Genomic DNA, 18,989 nt, shown 5'->3' with positions numbered 1-18,989 from the left:
CCTCTCGTCGCCGGCATTCTCCCGATCTCCGACCACCTCGCCGGCTTCTCCCGGAACCACCTCGCCGGCTTCTCCCGAAATTTTTTTTTTTCACGGTTCGTGCTTCGTTCGGCACTGGATCGCCGAACAAAAGGCTTCTGTTCGGCTGAACAGTGCCGGACAGAAGCCTTCTGTTCGGCACTGTGCAGCCGAACAGATCTGTTCGGTTGAGGGTTGCCGAACAGAAGGCTTCTGTTCGGCACTGTTCAGCCGAATAGAAGCCTTTTGTTCGGCGATCCAGTGCCGAACGGAGCACGAACCGTGAAAAAAAAAATTTCGGGAGAAGCCGGCGAGGTGGTTCCGGAAGAAGCCGGTGAGGTGGTCGGAGATCGGGAGAATGCCGGCGACGAGAGGGAGAAGGGGGAACGGGGGAGGAGGGGTTTAAGGGGGGTTTGAGGGGTGTTTTTTTTTTGAGGGGTGTTTTTTTTTTTTCTTTTCAAAACGAAACGGAGGAGGAGGAAGGGGGGTGTATGAGAAAATTTCAAGGGCAATATGGTAATTACACTAAAGGTTAGTTTGGGTTTTTTATTTTTGGTTTTTTGGGGGGGGGGGGGGGTTGTCCTGAGCAATAGGGGGGGTGTATATAGAACTACCCTTAGCTCAGGAGAGCGAAGGTTACTTTTGTGAACTTTAAATACCTTAAATACCCCTCGTGTCGCTTCCTACTGACTTTTATGACCAAACCATCTCCGGTCTTTTGAGACTTTTCCTCAACGCACCTCACCTCTGTCTCCCTCTTCCACTCCCTCTTCTCTCTTCCATACCCTAGTTCTCGATGCGCTTGTGAGGAGGTGGGAGTAGGTATAAGGCATGGAGCGCATCGTAGGCGGGAAGTATAAGCTTGGGCGCAAGATCGGGAGCGGATCCTTCGGTGAGATCTTTCTCGGTGAGTCCGCGGCCATCTTCTCTTCTTTAATTCTGGCATCGATCGATATTTTTGCAGTACTGATTTCTTCTTTCTGCTGGTTTGATCTGTTGCAGCGACCCACGTTGACACGTTCGAGATCGTCGCGGTCAAGATCGTGAGTTCATGTTTCTTGTTTGGGTTTTATTCTGATCGGGATTTCTTGATGTCGGTGACGAGGAGAGATAAGGGAATTCTCGTCATGGAGTATGTTCGTGCCGATATTTGTGTTTCTTGTTTGGTTTTTATTCTGATCGGGATTTCTTGATTTCGGTGACGAGGAGAGATGAGGGAATTGTCGTCATGGAGTATCTTTGTCGGGTAAAAAACGTTTTTCTTCAAGTAGAAAATTGGATATTTCTTGACCTGGAATTTTCTTTTTAAGTGATCGCTTTGCTAGTTGCTGGGGGGAACCCTTGGTTTTGCGACGGAGTACAGACCATCTAGGAGGGACTATTGAAGGCGTGTTTTTGATTGTTGGAGCTTGTTTTGAATTTGATTTGATCCTTCCGGATCTATTTAGTGGATTCAAAAAGCAGTAATTTTTTGTGGCTTTTGATTTCTTTATTGAGAATTCACATTATTGGAGCTCTACAAAGTAGTAATTGCAGTAATCTCTTTTAGAATTTGAGTGCAGTAATCTGTTCAGTTTTATATCAAGGCGTGGTTTTGCTGGTGTTTCTAGTTGCTAGGTCCTATAGTTTATTTCAATCGAAGCTTAACCATGGCTTATCTTACGAGTGTTGTGCACAGGAGAACAGCAAGACCAAACACCCACAGTTGCTTTATGAGGCCAAGCTGTATAACATTCTTCAGAGTGGAAGTATGTCTTAGTGTTACAGCAACACCATCTGCCTACTGCTAGGTTCTTGACATGTCTGATAATTGAATTGTGATGTCCTTCATGCAGGTGGTATAGCAAACATAAAATGGTGCGGTATAGAAGGAGATGACAATGTTCTTGTTCTTGATTTGCTTGGTCCAAGCCTTGAAGATCTGTTTGTCTATTGCGGTCGGAAGTTCTCACTAAAGACAGTTCTGATTCTGGCAGATCAGATGGTAATTAGAAAATTAGCATATCAGGAAATCATAATCATCATGAAAAGTTTTTGATGCCTATGTCATAAAATATTTACCGAAGTAGTTTTAGAAAAGTTGCAGCATAATGGTTGAAACTTTGTACTATGCCTAGAAATGACAAGAGAAGCACCAAGCAACTAAGCTACATTTAATGATGAATAGCATCTAGTATTCTGTGTGTACAAACACAGCAATGAGGTAGTGGGTAAAACCTCTGTATTTACATGTATAACTATTATGAGCCTTCTTACTGACCAGCTACGATCTGTGATGGTTTTGTTCCACATACACTTCGTCTGTTGATCTCTGGAAGCTGTATTCTAGAATTTGTCATCGCGTTTGAGGATGATACTTTTAAGGAGGATTGTGAATAATTATGTCTTATTTGCTTTTATACCTACTTTCCTGTTTAAGAAATTAGAGTAATTCCTGTTTAAGAACATATTATTGCTGACCTAGCTGAGACGCATGATGGCTTTGTTCGACATGCACTTTACCTCTTGTTCTCTGGCAGCTGTTTTCTAGAATTTGTTGTTGCATTCAGAATGATACTTTTAAGGAGGATTGTGGATAATTATTATCTCTTATTTCTTTCATACCTACTTTCCTGATTAAGAAATATATTATGTTGTGAGGAGAGTAATTCCCCTGGGCTTTGTGAAGCTATGCTTGGTTGCAGAATAACTTTTAAGGAAACGAGAAAAGTTATCCAGCAATTGTAGAAGGGATGGGCTTATTTTGTAGGATTCCGTGGGATAAGTGCCTTTTGGCATTTGGTTGGAAGAATAAGTGGGAGGAAATAAGGGGAGGAAATAGAGTGCATTCAATGCACTTTGGATTTTGCGATGATTTAGATTTTTGTCATAAAGATAAAATTACCCTCCCACTTTTTGTGTACATAACAGTGGATAGGAAAAGTGGAGGATAATATAGTATTGGTCTTATAACGTGAGAGGGCATAAGCCTATTCCACTCCTTCCCATGGAATAAACTTATCCCTTAAGTGGGAGGGATATCCCCTCATGAATCATCATGAGGGAATAGGCTATCCTACCAGGCCAAAAAGGTGGTTTGGCAGGATAAGTCAGGGAATAGAGGGTTAACCCTCCACTTATTCCCTGTCCAAACACAATGTAAATGAATTGAATGGAATTAGCATGACTTTTGGGCTTTTTTTCCTTTGATATCACTTTGTTTAATTTTTTAGTACCCTAACTTTTAGTTATCTATTCCTGTAAACAAGTAGTACTGGGTAATGCTTACTCTATATTTGGTGATCCACTACAGATTACGAGAATTGAGTATGTTCATTCAAAAGGGTTTTTACATAGGGATATTAAACCTGATAACTTTCTCATGGGCCTTGGGCGGAAAGCAAACCAGGTAATGACTTTGATTGGCTCTAATCAGTCCATGGTCGGCACATTTATGTAATCAAATTCAATTTCGTCAATCATATATTTATCCATGTCATTGTGTAGGTATACATCATCGACTTTGGTCTTGCAAAAAGATATCGGGATTCTACCACCAATCGCCATATCCCATACAGGTAAGAGCTGTGACTACTTGAGTAAAATATATATGAGCTGAGCATTCTTTCTTATTATGATCGAACTTATACCTTGATTCTTTTCCCACTTTCGTCATCTTGAAGTAGAGTAATCTATTTAGTTGTTGTTGCTGATTGTTAAGTGCATATTATGTTGTTCATCTGGTATATTGTCTCCATGATATGCTTTGATTGTGGAGTATGACATATTTTCAGCTGGCAGTAGAACATGACAAAAAATTGTAAATATGCTTTGTGTCTTGGGATGGCTGCATGATCTCCAATCATGCTTGTTATTGGCAGCTGCTACAAGTTTCTGCATTCTTGTAAATGTCATTTCCAACATTTCTTTTGACTTCTTTTGTAGTATATAGATACATAAAATCTCCAATCATGTAAAACTCATTACAGTCTTATGATATATGTGTGAATGTATCTCTACTCTATGAAAATATAATTTTTGAAAAATACCAGATTCTGTTTGTCATTTTTTGATCCCGAAAATAGCCTTCCACTTTTTTTTTGAATTACCTATACAATCCTGGTTATATATAAATAAGGAAACAAAATCAAGATCTCGGTTTTAGACAAATAAAGAAATTTTACCTAATTAAAATTGTAACAATAAACAAATAAAAAATAAAAATCTCACCTTTCGACAAGATAAGGAAAAATCCAAAAAATAATTACAAACATATAAGGAAAGGATCATACCAAAAAAATTGTAATAGAAAATTAATTAAGAAAAAAATTAAAGATGCCAACTAGAAATATATAAGGAAAATATAATATAATATTTTCTTTTTGGTAAGATCATGCCAAAAAAAAAATCTTTCACTTTGTTATTTTCCCTCCTTAAAAAAATAATATCGTGCTGCAAACAAATAGTGAAAATGCCATAATATAAAATTTTATGAGGGTAAACAAATTAGGAAAAATTAGAAATACCAGTTGTAGATGGCTAAGGAAATATCTATAGTATTTGTGAGAGTAGTTTAAAGATAGAAAATACAAAAAAGTCTGCAAACAAGTAAGAAAAATCTAATTATTTTTAATGTTATTTTTATAATTTTGTATACTGTAAATTAAAATTTTATATTGTTTTTCCTCAAATGTGCAATGCATGTGCCTATGTAAATATAATATGTTTAATATTTTCTTTTCTACCAAGTAGCATCTTCATGATTCTGAATGCTTGGTTGCATTCTTTTTTCTTTCCTGTTTCTATTTCAGAGAAAACAAAAATTTAACTGGTACTGCTCGCTATGCAAGTTGCAACACTCATATGGGCATAGGTAAGTGATGACCAGTCAAAACTATGAAAGTATGATTAATTTTTTGATCTGACTTACGCTAGCCTTTTACAACCAGAACAAAGCCGTCGGGATGATTTAGAATCACTTGGTTATGTTCTTCTGTATTTTCTAAGAGGAAGGTATATCTTTTTCAAAGATATGATTTTGTTGCAATGTCTCTAATAGAATCAAGTTTTTTAGTTCCTAAAATCTTCTTGAAACTCAAGAATGCTGCACCTGCAATTTTGGAAGTTATTATAGCTACAGTTTTCTTTTACATTTAGCTTGATAGATTTTGTTCAATTATGGATAGAAGATTTCTGTGTATCTAATTAAGAGAATCATGTTCATTATGTTTAGAATCACTTGGTTGTGTTCTTCTGTGTTTTCTAAGAGGAAGGTATATCTTTTTCAAAGATATGATTTTGTTGCAATGTCTCTAATAGAATCAAGTTTTTTAGTTCCTAAAATCTTCTTGAAACTCAAGAATGCTGCACCTGCAATTTTGGAAGTTGTTATAGCTACAGTTTTCTTTTACATTTAGCTTGATAGATTTTGTTCAATTATGGATAGAAGATTTCTGTGTATCTAATTAAGAGAATCATGTTCATTATGTTTTTGAGACTGCTGTTTATAATCTTTCAGTCCAGTTATATTAGTAATAGTGTGTTAAGTGATCTTTTACCCTTTTGTTGTCAAATAAAACACGATATAGTCTTGTTATGCTAAAATAGTAATTACCGTCACATGAAAATCGTACTTGGAGCATTCCATTTTTCACTTTACTATAACATTACCTTCTATCTGGTATCTCTGCCAATGCTGTGCAACCATACATTTTAAGAATTTGCTTATGCATATTGCTGTTTCCTGTGGTTGTCTGCTTTTTTTGGCTGGTCTAATCAACTTGTTATACTATTACTGTATGAAGTCTTCCATGGCAGGGTCTAAAAGCAGCCACGAAAAAGCAGAAATATGATAAAATATGTGAGAAAAAGCTTTCGACTCCTATAGAGGTTTGTACTGATCACTTATATATTTTAATATAAACCATAAATTCTAGATGATATTTATTTATTGACATATTGATAAAATGATCTTTTTATAGGTTCTATGTAAGTCCCATCCAGTGGAATTTGCCTCCTACTTCCATTACTGTCATTCATTAACATTTGATCAACGACCTGATTATGGATTTCTGAAGCGCCTATTCCGGGATTTGTTTCACCGTGAAGGTATGGCTTGATGAATCTTATCAACTTTGCCAACCTTGCATGCTGAAACTCTTTCTATTCCCCCTACTTATTTTCAGTTCTCTGTCTTGATGAATGATATCCAACTTTGAATTCACTTTGCTTGCTTTTTCTTGGTCATTTGATATTATGATATTATATTTGTAAATGAAAAGATGAATGCAAGAATTAATTTTTTAAGGGATATTAAAAGTGGCAAAGTTTGTTAATCATTCTCTTAATAGGCGTAGAATTGCAATTCTCAGAGTGAGATACAATTCGTGAATTATTTTTGTTTTCCTTGGGATCCATCTTGCATATTAAGTGCTGAATCATATATTGTATAGGATTTATCACCAACATGTTGTTCATAGTCTGCCTCTGTGAGCTAATTGTATGAGGGTCTATTAAAACGTTTGCTTTATTAGTTCGATTGAAGTTGCTATTTACTCTCACTTATGACAGGTTTCGAGTTTGATTATATCTTTGACTGGAGCATTTTGAAATACCAGCAATCGCAAAGAACAAAAGCTCAGCCTCGATTTTCAGTTTGTATCCTAATTTCACTGAGGACTCATCTGTGTAGCATCTGATTTTTTTTCCTCTGATTTTTATGCTTATTTACTTTTTCCTTGCTGGGGAACAATATGCATTCAACTTAAATTTTACAAACACACTTCTGTTTTTCTCACTGTTATTGTGGGGGGATACTGTGTTTATACATGAGGCAACTAATATAGGAATCATTTAGCTTTCTTACCATGTGAGAAAATATGCATGTATTTCTTCAGATCTTTCCTTGCAGCAGTCAAGGTTGGGATGCAACTCTGTTGGTACTCATTAAATTTTGATGTATAAAATGGCAGCCAGCCTCTGGTGGAATGACTAGCCAAGCAATCCCGATGGATATCGACAAACATCAAGGTTGCCTCTAGTTGCATGAAAGCTTTTCATTTACTTATAGCTATAGTACACCAATACAATTAAAATGGAAGTGGTCTGACTATGATGATCATCAGTAACTGGTAGCACGATGTGGTCGGCAATGTTTTTATGTGATGGTCTGGGTGAAAATTGCACAGAACTAGAGTGCAGCATGGAGTTACTTGATAATAATGACCAATTTGATGTTCTGTCGAATATTCCATTCTCAGTTGAGTGTGGTATGCGAGGCATCTCCTTTCAGATTGATTTAACATAAAAATAATTTATGGCATAGACAACATTCTTGCAGTTGTCTGGGGTTTCAGGAAAAAAGTGGTGGGTGTAGATTTAGCGACAATCAGATATTTGTTTCTCTTCTTTCTGATCTTGATCGGGGGAAAAAATATCATAATGCTCGGTTACCAGATCATGCAAAAGTGTCATTATGACCATTTTTGTGATTCACCCTTCAAGAAATTGGTCTATATTAAATTACAAGCAAATGGGGATGTTCGATACATGTTTAGAGAAATTGCATAAATGTAGACATTGTTCTTGTTTAACTGATATTCTAAAAATTATGATAAATTCATGTTATATGCAAATAGAAAATAAATAAATTGAATACATATAGCTGTATATACGGCAAAAGCAAAATAATTTGAAACAAAGAAATCAATTGTGATATTTGAGTGTTCTGATTGGAACAAAGGGAGAAAATGAAGGGTATTTTGGGTAAACAGTTGATGGACAGAATCAAAATGGAATGTTCCACAAATTCAAAATCCTGTTATTTTAATATACTATAGGTTTAGATATTGAGCTTCAATTTACTTTCAGATGGAACTTATCATCCATCAATGCTGTCGATCCTACATCTATAGTCAAAAATAATGTAAACCAATATTCCCGATTGTATCTTAAAGGACTCCAAGTCAACTTTTTTAATCCAAAGGCTTTGCAAATGTGTCTTATTAACTTGGTTATAAAGACTTTCTGAAGTTGTGTAATGTGGACATATATCTTGGGCCAAACAAATATTGGTGAACTCTTTTAGGTAGTACTAACTGGCTTCTCATGTTCTTCCCAAAGTTGATTAGTTGACTTGGACATAATGTTGATAAAGGAGTTAGAAGCATCATCCTGGACATCCTCTTGAAAAGAACTGGTTCAACCGCTGTTTAAAAATATATACTTTTCTAAAGGAACAGCTACTGATGGTTGGGTTAGAAATTTTGTTGCACTACTTGATGTCGCATGTATTCTTATTCACTACTTGATAGATGCTGTATCAAGTTTTCAAGAAGTACTTGCTACTTCGTTTTAGAATTCATGAATGTTTAGAAAGTATAAAGTTTGTCTAATACTTGGTAATAACATTGTTGTTTCGGTCAATTGCTCCAATTTAAGGGGTAAATGATGTCACTTGTCCAGATGATACTACAAAGCGCATTGGACCAAGTAATGCAGGACGTCCCACAGTTCAAATGCAGTTTAAATCTTCAGCTGATAAAAATCTGATTTCTGACAAGCAGCATCTTGAGAAGATGGTAACATACTTATCCACTGTTTACAGTTTCCACAGCTTTGAATTTGAGAGCCTAAGAGGTTCAGAAAATAAATGAGTGTCTCCCGTTTATTTAGTTCAAAAGGGTCCTTAGTAGGAGTGGACTCATCATAATGTGAGTATTAGTCTGAAACCACACTAGCAGACTAATTGAAAAAAGGCAGCCCGCTGTACAAGGCTCTCGTCACTGCAGGTTTGGGAAGGGTCAGATATATGCAACCTTCCCCTGCTTGTGGGGAGACTTTCCGTGTTTCGAACCCGTCACACCTAGAAACCTCACTGTCATAAAGGCTCTCCAACGAAGTAATTACCTTTGCTAAATTGATCGAGCACCCTAAATCGAAAAAGGTTAAATATTCAATAAAATTTGCTTGAAAATCACAAATATATATGTAACATGTATGCATGTATGTATGGGAAATATTCTAACTTCTGTTCATACCATTGATTTTTAGCATGTTTTAATATTTCCTATCATTAATCTTGCAGTTATTGTCTAACATTGCCATCTTGTTGTGTTAAGCCTGATTCCTTTTTGGGTATATGCTTAACAATTACTTCAATTCTTTTAGATTTCTCTGGCTTTGGTGGGATGCTGATTGGGGCTTAGTTTTTCAAAAGAAGCGAGCACTTCATATATATTCCTTCAGCTGGTTTAAAAATTAATTCGTGCTTCTGGCCAAGAGCAAACATAAATTTTCTCAACATTTTATTGAAGGTGATTTTGATGTTGTACTTTGCTAAGGTATTTTGGGAAATCTGATGTTAGATGGACAGATTTTATTAATCTTACATTATTTTGTTGGCATTAGGTCTTCAAATGAAGTAGAATCTGGTTCTCTCCAGTTTCCTAGAAAGACAGAATGACGTTTGAATTGCAATTTGAAGATGTGTGTTTTGGGTTACAGGATTGGACAAAAATTGGGGGATATCATAAATAAGACCAAAGAATCCATCTCAGTAAAGTTCGCCATACCGATCGTACCGACGTACCGGTGTGGTTCGATACCGATACAGTGCCGGTACCGAACCGAGCCGAATCGGTACCATACCGAAAGTGCCACAGCGCGTGGCTTTAGCCACACGCTGTCTCCCGTGAAGAACACCCCATACCGGTGCGAACCGAGCCAGTTCGCACCGGTACAGGCTATGAACCGATCGGTTCCGACCTAGATTGGGTCGGAACCGATTTCAATAGTTGTATCGTATGGGTGCATGTCGGCACCGGTACGGTACGGGCTGAACCGACCGATACCGGTCCGTTCAGCATACCTTGCATCTCAGTTTAGTCTCACTCTACATGTAGATACACCTTAGAGAAGGGGTGTAGCGTCGGCATTTCACGTGTGAACAAACCTCATTCTGATTTTTTTTCTTTTGTGATGTTTTTATGTACCTTCCTAAGCCTAACAATTTCTTCAATTCTTTGAGATTTCTCTGGCTTTGCTGGGATGCTGATTGGAGCTTAATTTTTAAAGAAGTGAGAACTTCATAAATTCCATCAGCTGGTCTAAAATTGATTTATGCTTCCCGGCCACAGAGCAAACTTAAATTTTCTCAGCCTTCTATCAAAGGGATTTTTTAGTTGTATTTTAGTGAGGTTTTTTTGGAGGAAATCTGAAGCATATGTTAGATGGACATGTTTACTAATCTTGCATTATTCCATTGGTGTTAAGACTGAATGAAGAAGGATCTGGTTCTCTCCAGTTTCCTTGAAAGACAGAATGGCATTTGAATTGCAATTTGAAGGACATGTTCTTTGGGCTACCTGGACAAAAACCGCTGGATAGCATAAACGATACAAAAGAATCCATCTTCGTTGGGTTTTGCTCTTCTACTTGTAGATTTGGAGGTGAACTTAGAAAATGGGTGCAAGAGCAACATTCCATTGTGAACAAAAACCTCATTCTGACTTTTTTATATAATTTTATGTTCCTTCCTAAGAAATTTCTATTACCAATTAATAGATATATATTGCATTTTAATTTTCTTTTATTGGGCCAAAACTGGTGTTTTTTTGGGTCTTGGCTACCTTATTCTTGTTTTTAACATTCTTTGCTGGTCTTGTTCCTTTTCTGGTTAACTAGTTATTGCCAGGGTGTAATGGTAAGTGTAATCTAAATTTTCTCTTACGGCGGTCTTTTAAAAGTTCTTTGAAGTATCATGCAAGATGAATTGGCTTGCAGTTCTTAGTTTCTAAAAGTGATTGGAATTTGTCGGTTTCAGAGAGTGGGAACAACTGCTGAAAATGCAGAGGTGCCACCTACATCATTTGCTCTTCCTGGTGCTTCAAAGAGAAATATTCTAAGCTCAAAACAATCTGGGCCAGCTGATGCTTCACACCTTGGTCAGGGTTCAGGAAGCAACTTTGGTTCATCCAGCAGTTGGATTCCTACATTGCAGCGAAATGCTTCAGCCAAATGACTGGTAAGCTGGTACGACTATCTGTTCACATGCCTTGCATATAAATAACTTCCTCTTATCGAGGGTGTTCTCTTTTGGTTATTCAGGTATCATGCAAACATGAAGGATCTGAAGAACAGTTTACATTTGCTGCTGAAAATGGCTACAAAGTGATGATTGCTCAGGTCACTTTCTGGATACCAGGATGCGTGCTGTATTTTTATTAAGGTGACTACAGACACATTGGATGATGTTAAATGCTGATCTTCACAAGGCATGGTTGCTGTTGTGTTGAATACTAAAACAGTTGACTCATGTTGGTCTAGCATATTTTATCATTCCATTTAACTTGGATAATGTGAAATGTCTTTATTCATTATTCTGTTAATAGATTATATGGTTTTCATTGTCCTTGCTACATGGGTGTGTTGTAACAATTACTGCTTTCTGGAGCTCATTTGTTCTGGGTTCTATCATTGTATGTTTTTTATGTTGCTGTATTCTTTCGTTCAAACCCCTGGACGGTCATCTGAAATAGTTTTAGTATTACAAACTCAAGTCACTCAGGATCTGAATAGAGCACAATAATCTAGTTTTCAGGTGCCAATCTTCCATCCTTTTTTGTAAGAGGCTTTCATCAAATAGCGGTACATCTTTACCGTAAGTCGGTTACTGCAATCTAGTCTTCTTCAGGTAGAGGTTTTAATTGTGAATTTTACACAATTCATTTCTCTATGAATTAACTTTATGTCTATTATCTCATCTACTGTTTTCTACTCTTCATAGGATGATGCTGTAATGGTTGAAAAGGTGATAATTTTGAAGAAACCTGGCTTTCAGTATGGAGAATATATAAACAGGTTTTCCAGATTATGGAGAGCCACAAGGTAGTCTTTGGTGGCGCACCATGCTCCCTGCACTATAAAGAGCTGATCATGATAATTCTCTATGATTTCTGTGCATAGTTTTGCAGATTGAGAAATGTCACAGAATTCTGGGAATTTCTGAAAGATTACCATGGGAGATGAAAGGGTTGAATTTATTCATAGTGATCCGGAAAGATTTTCTTTCTATAGAAACATACAAGTGAGCAAAAAATCTAAAGATGTAGATTATGCTCATAAATACCTTCCAAAATGGCCCAAACAAATGAGATTCTGCCAGATTTCGCATTCATGGATGCAGAATCGTCTAATCCTAGCCTAATCTTAAGGTGTGCTTGAAATTCATATAATTAAACTGCTTGAATCTTGAAACATCAGCATCTTCCCATGGAGCTGGAATGCTATATATCTTCTTCATGTAATATCTCAGCTGTTGTGAGGTTGTCTGTTCACTCAAGGATTTTTTTGCAGGAGGGAGGCTTTGGGTAGTTTCATGTTTGCCTTCAAAATTTGTAGGCCCATTCCTAACCTTGTTCTTATTCGCCTGCTTTATTCTTTTATGTCCAGTAGTATGTCGTCTGTTGTCAAATTGCTAGTAAAGGTAATTTCTAATATATTCTCCCCCATATGGTAGAAGTTTGTGATGCATTATAAGGTTTGCACGGTGCATAAGTGATTAAAAAGGTTGCCTTCTAATTATGTGACAGTGCTATGGTTCTAGAACATTGTGTTTGGAACAGGTATAAATGCCGGACTGTATGTGTCATATCCCTTTGATGTTGTAAACAAAATACTACAATTGTCTCATGATTGTATTGCTCTGCTGTGATTGAGAAAGGCTACCATCTAACTATGCAACAGCACTGCTTCTCTAAAAACCTTGTGTTTGGAAAAGGGTATAAATGCAGAATTGCAAATGTGTGATGCTTTAAGAAAAATGCTACACTTGTTTGATGATCATATTTTTTTGCTTTCTTTGCATGTTAGCTTACCAGGTTTTTAATTACTTGGTTTGAAGTTCGAATGCTAACCATATAGGAGTATCTCTGTTGAACCTGTTTTGCAAGACTTTGGTATATGTGTTTCAGATATATAATTCCTAAATCAGTTGCTGAATATTTTGAATGACAAATTGTGATTCTATTGCCATGCTAACATGCCCAGTGGCATTGTATATGCGCTTTTCTTTTCTGCTTTGTTTTATCTAAATAGCAGATGTTGCTAATTTATAATGCTGTGACTTCAGCTTGCTACCTTTTCAGAATTATGCACGATCCGGGAGATGTAAGCAGAATAATTATGGAAGGTAGATTTAAGCAGGTCTGTAATATTGGACCTAGCTTCAAAAATTAGGCTTTCTTATATCAATGTATGCTTTTGTAGCTTGCTTTACCTGTCTGCTCTCTCTCTCTCTCTTGTTGAATTTGTCATCCTCTTCCCTCCGGTATCCATGTGACGTCATTGTTGTTTGTATCCAATCTAATTCATCTTGGCTATTGTTTCCTGATTTATTTGGCTATCTCAGCTTGCAAGGAAGGCTTGAATTGGGAGCCGAGTTTTCATGCCCCGTTGAAGCCATGGCCAGCTTGATTGAGAACATGCTTGGAAATCTTGTACTTTGTTTGATGAGTTCCATCCCAGTCCTGTAGTTGATAAAATGATGGGATTGAGCAAGTTTAAGCAGCACAGTGGGTTCTTGGATAATTGCACGTAACAGGCGGTTGGGGTACGTTAGGGCACAAACCCATACAATAGCAGGCGCATGTTTAATTGATCTTATTTGGATTTAAATGCATTGCATTGCTTTATCTGGTTTATTACCATTTTTTTAATAAATTAAGTTTCACAAAGGAGTCTTGTTAAGCAATGGCCATAGAAAAATGAATCCCGGCATTGGAATTGCTGGTTGAGAAAGAGCCATCAGGCTCTTATGTATACAGGTTAAGGCCCTATGTGGAATTGCTGTCTGGAGCAAAAAAAAGCTATTTGGTGTTGGGTAACTATTTTTAAAGTGATATAGAATTTTAATATATATTAAGTGAATAATTTGAGAAAATATTTTTGGTACGATAAAATAATAATAAAAAATATTGCATGGTATTTTATAGTATAGTATGATACAATTTAATATTACACATTATTACATAATATAATATTATTGTAGTATAATATAATGTGATATAATATTTTAAATACAATATAATTTTATTATAATAGTGTAATATAATATTGTATATTATTGATGTATAATTTGTTATAGTATGGAATAGTATGGTATAATATAATATAATAATATTATATAGTATATTATTATTATAATATAATGTAATATAGTAATATTATATTAGTATAATGTAATATAATATTATACTTATAGTATAACAATATGATATGATATAATATAGTAATTTATTAGTATATTATTATAATAATAATAGTGTAATATAATAATATAATTATGTTGTATAATATGTCATTATATATTTACAGTAGAATAATATGATATGGTATGATATGATGATAATTATGAGATTGTTTGTAGGCATTTTGGTCTATCACAAAAATTTTATTAAAGCTAAAACAGTTTCTCGATATCTACTAGAAAGGGAAGAAGCTTTAAAATAGAGCTTCTTCCAAGTAAATATTTTTAGCTTTTTTGTAAGGTTAAAAGAGCTGCTAGATTTTTTTTTATCGAATATCAAAAATGCTTTCTATCTCTTCAAAAGCTTTGCCGAAAAAGAGCCTAAGATCTTTTGTTTAGAACCCCAATATTTTACCAATTGTGGAGTGGCTGGAATTGAGTCATGGCATTATGCCTAGCTTTTCATTTGGTGGTGTGTGCACTCATGTAATTTCATGCTCCTCGGTTGTATTACCTCCAGACTGTTTTCCTTATCATCTCCGCAACAATCTACAACCTCGGTCTCCTGATTGTCTTGGTTGCGACCTACAACCTGGATCTAAGCCCTAGGGTGTGGTACAATTGACCACCTCTCTCTAACGCAATTTTTATTTGCAGGTGGATTAGGGATGATAGCCATTCATCAAATAATCCTCTCTTTTTTTGACATGCATATGCTGTATTTTAGTCACTATTGATAGCATTGAGCATGCTATGGTGACGAGAGAATGATTTGCTTTCTTATTTTTGTTGTATGGTTGTTAGATGGTAGTCCTAGAGCTTTATTAGAGTGGAATAGAGTGTGGACTTGCCAAATGGGGATGCCCCATTGTCTTCATTATGGCTACAGCGATGCAAAATATGGTCATGGTTTTATCTTCCAAGGACTGTAGGAAGTGAACCAAAGCAAAGAACAAGGTGGTCATATAATAAGTAAACCAAACTACCAAAAAAACCTTAGTTTGAATGATACCATAGTTTGCAGGTAGATTGAATGATAAGAGTCTCACATGAATGATTTGAGCCGTTAGATGCAATTTGCTATCCCTTATTTGCTTATGTACCAAAAATTATATAATTTGTAGAAATTTAGTCTTACATTAGATAGTCAAAAAAATAGATTTAATGCATGGATTAGAGATCTTCAAATTCTATAATTTTTGGTATACGAGTGGTTTAAAAGGTAATAAATCATATCCAACTTCATGGATCGTCGATGTAGGACAATCATCATTTGATGGGGCCTTAATTAAATCTGAGTGGAGATTCAATTGAGTGTAGCCAAGTCTACATACATATTTATATATCAATCAAAACAGTGGGAAGCTCGGAAACCACTGTTCTTATTCTCTTCTAAAATATTACAATGGCTTCGTGTTCCCAAGTTCAGGATTCTGTAGCGTATGTTAACTAAATGTTCGAAAATGAGCATTCATGTGCAAGGCCCATACTATTTGGATCTGGGGGCCCACCAAACCAACCAATGACGGCTCACGCTACTTCCCAAACTAGAGGGAACTCTTTATAGGGATAAGACAGAGAGGGCCGGCGCACATAAACCCACGTAGAGTATGGTTTGACACACGTTCTACTTGTTAGTGGATATTACTAAAGAATTTGGCTCATAAATCTCTGACTGTTAAATCGATATCTTTGCTTCACATATGTTTTGTTTCCATCATTTCATTAAATATATGCTAATACCTTTAACTTTGTGTCACTGTTTCAATCCAAGGGTGCAATTATTTGAGGCCCTGGATCAAAGTTCATATCAGCGTCAATCATCTCAAGTGCCCATCTGAGCAGCTGGAGAACATTGAAGAGGAAGGCCTCATAAGCTGGCCTTCGTCATCGGTGCAGGCTCCTGAAACTCCTACGGAGACCTTGTAGTTCCTTGCAAAGTCATGGAGCCTATCTGCCATAGAGATCTCGAAAGCCCCTTTGCTATGCTTGAAAGCAGTGGTCCTTCAGAATCCACATGCATGCAGAAACCAAACTTCAGTTCACCAGCCCCGCCTTCAGCTGAAGTATGTTCTGAATGCCCTGGCTAAAGCCAGATATGAAGATGGAGGTTCACTGAAAAAGCCGACAATTACACCATCGGCGCCAACTGAATCAATTGGCACTGGCCCTCCCATCTCTCCAAGAGATCATATAGGTATGAACTGAACTTTTCATTTTAACTCGTCCAAACGTCCAGCTCCTTGGTGGGTTGCCACGAGGGGAGACGATGGGTGGGGAGAAAAGAAAAAACCAACTCTGGTTCAAAGATTACAGCAGCCATTGCTTCTGCTGCAGCACTGGTGGCATCACTGCGCAGCGATGGCTCGAGCTTTTGGGGCCAGTCATGAGCAGATCTTGTCGGTAACCCACCCTGCCGTTAATGTACAGACCAAGTGGAGATATCATGACACTTGACTGCTGGAGCTGCAACAGGTATCTCTTCTTTGAATAAGTTCACTCTCAACTCTCAAGGGTTTGATTTAGCAGGATTTAAGCAAACATAAAAACGTAACCAATAACTCTTGTCCATGCTCTAACTTTCAAGTCCAACTGCAAATTTTGGTTTAGTACTTCCGCTTATCACGTTCCGCCATCCCAATTTTTTGTCTACAGTCATCCTGCCCATCGTAGAAAGCTCCATATATCAGGTCTAGCTTTAAATGCCAAATCATCTAACCTCTTATCTTATACAAATAGAATACGCTTATGATCCCCCAGAGGATCTAAATAGATAACAATGGTAGGATAAGTAATCATATAGTTTTTCAAAATTTGCAGCTAAAACCTTCTATAAAAAAGAATACAATCTAATCACTTGAAGAAGATGATTGGGGGTTTCCTCAATATACAACACAAACTATGCAGGCCAGATTGATTCCAGCTCAGAGTTCAAACAGCTTAACCCTGATATGACGAAAAATCAAACCATGCAGTCTAAACATTTAATGTATGATTTGCATAATAACAAATAAATTGGTAGTTTTCTAGACTTATTTTGACTTCAAGTCCAATATAGTGCGCTAATATCAGTTTACCCAGCAGAAAAATATGGCAGAGTCCATGAGCAATTACTAACAAGTATCACAAAAGTGGCCAGTTATGCAAAATGTAGGAACACCAGAATTAAAATCTCCACTACGAGGTTCCTGTAAAATGGTTATGATACCAAATCATGCCATCCGTTGCAAAATAGTAATGGGTAGAGTTCTCTGGCATAATCTGTTTTAATGCAGTCTTACGTGGGGCAGCAACACTGAGGGCAATACAACATTAGGAAATTCAGAGTGCAGCATTAGCAGGAGAAAACAAAGAATCAGAGGGATGCTCATCAGCCTTGACTTTTGTTTCCAGAGGGGTGGATCTTCTTAAACGCACAAGAAAGTGTACAGCTTTCCAAAGGGAGAAGCACATATATAATGGATATTTTCCCAGCACACAACAGCGCCATAATGCCATCTCAAAACTAAATGACAGCTATATTTAGAGGACATAGAACAGACACCATAACCCCTGTAAAACAACACAAAGATTAAATTTACCTAAAATTGTGCATACACAGTCTATCCAGACACTGGAGTAAGCTGTGTGAAAGCTGTGAGAACTAAATATACACAACTCTTCCGATCTCTAGAAAGTTTTAATTAAAAATATTTATTTCAAACTAATGCAAGGCTTAGTAGCAGAGACTGAGTGGACTTTCCCATCAAACAAGACTGAGTGGACTCTTTTGGCAGGACACTGCAAACAAGTTTCAGTATACATAAACTCCAGTTGGCAGGTAAACTATGCATAAACCATAAGTTTGATTTTGTATATGATTGATATTGCTTTAGACCTATCCATTAAAAAAAAAAATACAAGTGTTTGTTAAGATGAAAAGCACACACATGGCTGGGACCTTCGTGAAGAAGAAAAAAAGTAAGATTGGTAGCATAATTCATACAGAGTTTTAGATAATACAGTACATGAAACTAAGTGATGCAATTTTTTCAGGTATTGTTCTTGATGTCTGCTCTAATATCCCAGCATGGCCCAGCAGAGAAATGAAAGATAGCCACCATCAAAGAGCTTATTTTGGGATCGAAACACCCGAAAGGATAATTAAATTTGAATGCAAAAACAAACGTGACCAACAGATCTGGATTGAAGGCACATGCCAGATGTTGAATTGTCATGCCAACAAGAATGTTGCCATGTCAAGTTAATGAGCAGAACAAATATAATAAAAATGAGTTGGAGGCAAACTAGATTAACATGATGATAGATTAAAATTGCATCAAAATCGAACATCCGCACCGAGCTATATGGATGATGCTTGTTACTTAATGGTGGAATGACTTATCTACAGAATGAGATCAGGGACTTGGTGAATTTACAAGACTTGACTGGCAAAGGCTGCATTAAGTGATCAGAGGCCAGACATTCCTTGACAATCTCAGCATAACAATTGGTTCACTCTAGTTCCTTGGCAAAATCTATGTTGTCAACAAAGACCTGCAAAAGAAAAACAATTGGAATCCATGTCATTAAATATTGTTTAAGTCATGAATACAGATTCTACTAATACATCCACAGCATATAAACAATATGATGCCAAAGTGTTAAACTGGAACAGGAAAATTGTTAAGAGGTAAAAAGGTTGGGGAAAAGGAAAAAATAATCAATATAGGAAATGATCTGCCTTCTATTAGTGGCTTATCGCATT

The 18,989-nt window shown here is 36.5% G+C and overlaps 2 protein-coding genes and 1 pseudogene across 26 annotated transcripts in view; 2 read left to right on the top strand and 1 right to left on the bottom strand.

Annotated features, from left to right (window-relative positions):
* The first annotated feature begins 649 nt into the window (after positions 1–649).
* Positions 650–18,989, top strand: part of LOC103716984 (casein kinase 1-like protein 4) — a 26,048-nt gene continuing 7,708 nt past the window's right edge. Inside the window, exons 1-22 of one of the 21 annotated variants that reach the window (XM_089926638.1) lie at positions 704–925; positions 1,021–1,061; positions 1,697–1,766; positions 1,854–2,002; positions 3,311–3,406; positions 3,505–3,575; positions 4,809–4,870; positions 4,947–5,010; positions 5,802–5,886; positions 5,979–6,105; positions 6,568–6,650; positions 6,969–7,026; positions 8,437–8,576; positions 10,820–11,020; positions 11,104–11,224; positions 11,590–11,689; positions 11,783–11,883; positions 13,143–13,200; positions 13,406–13,606; positions 16,017–16,439; positions 16,580–16,717; positions 18,278–18,566. In XM_089926638.1, coding sequence (XP_089782764.1) covers positions 850–925; positions 1,021–1,061; positions 1,697–1,766; positions 1,854–2,002; positions 3,311–3,406; positions 3,505–3,575; positions 4,809–4,870; positions 4,947–5,010; positions 5,802–5,886; positions 5,979–6,105; positions 6,568–6,650; positions 6,969–7,026; positions 8,437–8,576; positions 10,820–11,017 — 1,320 coding nt within the window. In that variant the 5' untranslated portion in view covers positions 704–849 and the 3' untranslated portion in view covers positions 11,018–11,020; positions 11,104–11,224; positions 11,590–11,689; ... (4 more) ...; positions 16,580–16,717; positions 18,278–18,566. Of the gene's footprint in view, positions 926–1,020; positions 1,062–1,094; positions 1,265–1,696; positions 1,767–1,853; positions 2,003–3,310; positions 3,407–3,504; positions 3,576–4,808; positions 4,871–4,946; positions 5,011–5,801; positions 5,887–5,978; positions 6,106–6,567; positions 6,651–6,968; positions 7,027–8,436; positions 8,577–9,165; positions 9,312–10,819; positions 11,021–11,103; positions 11,325–11,589; positions 11,690–11,782; positions 13,731–16,016; positions 16,440–16,579; positions 18,922–18,989 lie in introns of those variants that run through there. The other 20 variants (XM_089926639.1, XM_088709277.2, XM_088709279.1 and 17 more) reach the window with 20 other exon arrangements.
* The window catches only part of LOC103717934 (putative lactoylglutathione lyase, chloroplastic), a 14,678-nt gene continuing 11,622 nt past the window's right edge, over positions 15,934–18,989 (bottom strand). For 2 of the 5 annotated variants that reach the window (XM_008806552.6, XM_088709286.2), the window contains exon 9: positions 18,411–18,778. In XM_008806552.6, coding sequence (XP_008804774.4) covers positions 18,737–18,778 — 42 coding nt within the window. In that variant the 3' untranslated portion in view covers positions 18,411–18,736. Of the gene's footprint in view, positions 16,903–17,221; positions 18,023–18,410; positions 18,779–18,989 lie in introns of those variants that run through there. The other 3 variants (XR_005513388.3, XR_015972333.2, XR_005513387.3) reach the window with 3 other exon arrangements.
* Positions 15,995–18,528, top strand: LOC113463590 (VAN3-binding protein-like; annotated as a pseudogene).

Source organism: Phoenix dactylifera, chromosome 12 (assembly GCF_051530095.1).
Source record: "Phoenix dactylifera cultivar Ajwa chromosome 12, Ajwa_hap1_PhDact_Kaust_v1.1, whole genome shotgun sequence".
Classification (NCBI taxonomy): Eukaryota; Viridiplantae; Streptophyta; class Magnoliopsida; order Arecales; family Arecaceae; genus Phoenix; species Phoenix dactylifera.
The sequence above is the reverse complement of the archived record's forward strand: the minus strand, read 5'-3'. Positions and strand labels throughout refer to the sequence as shown.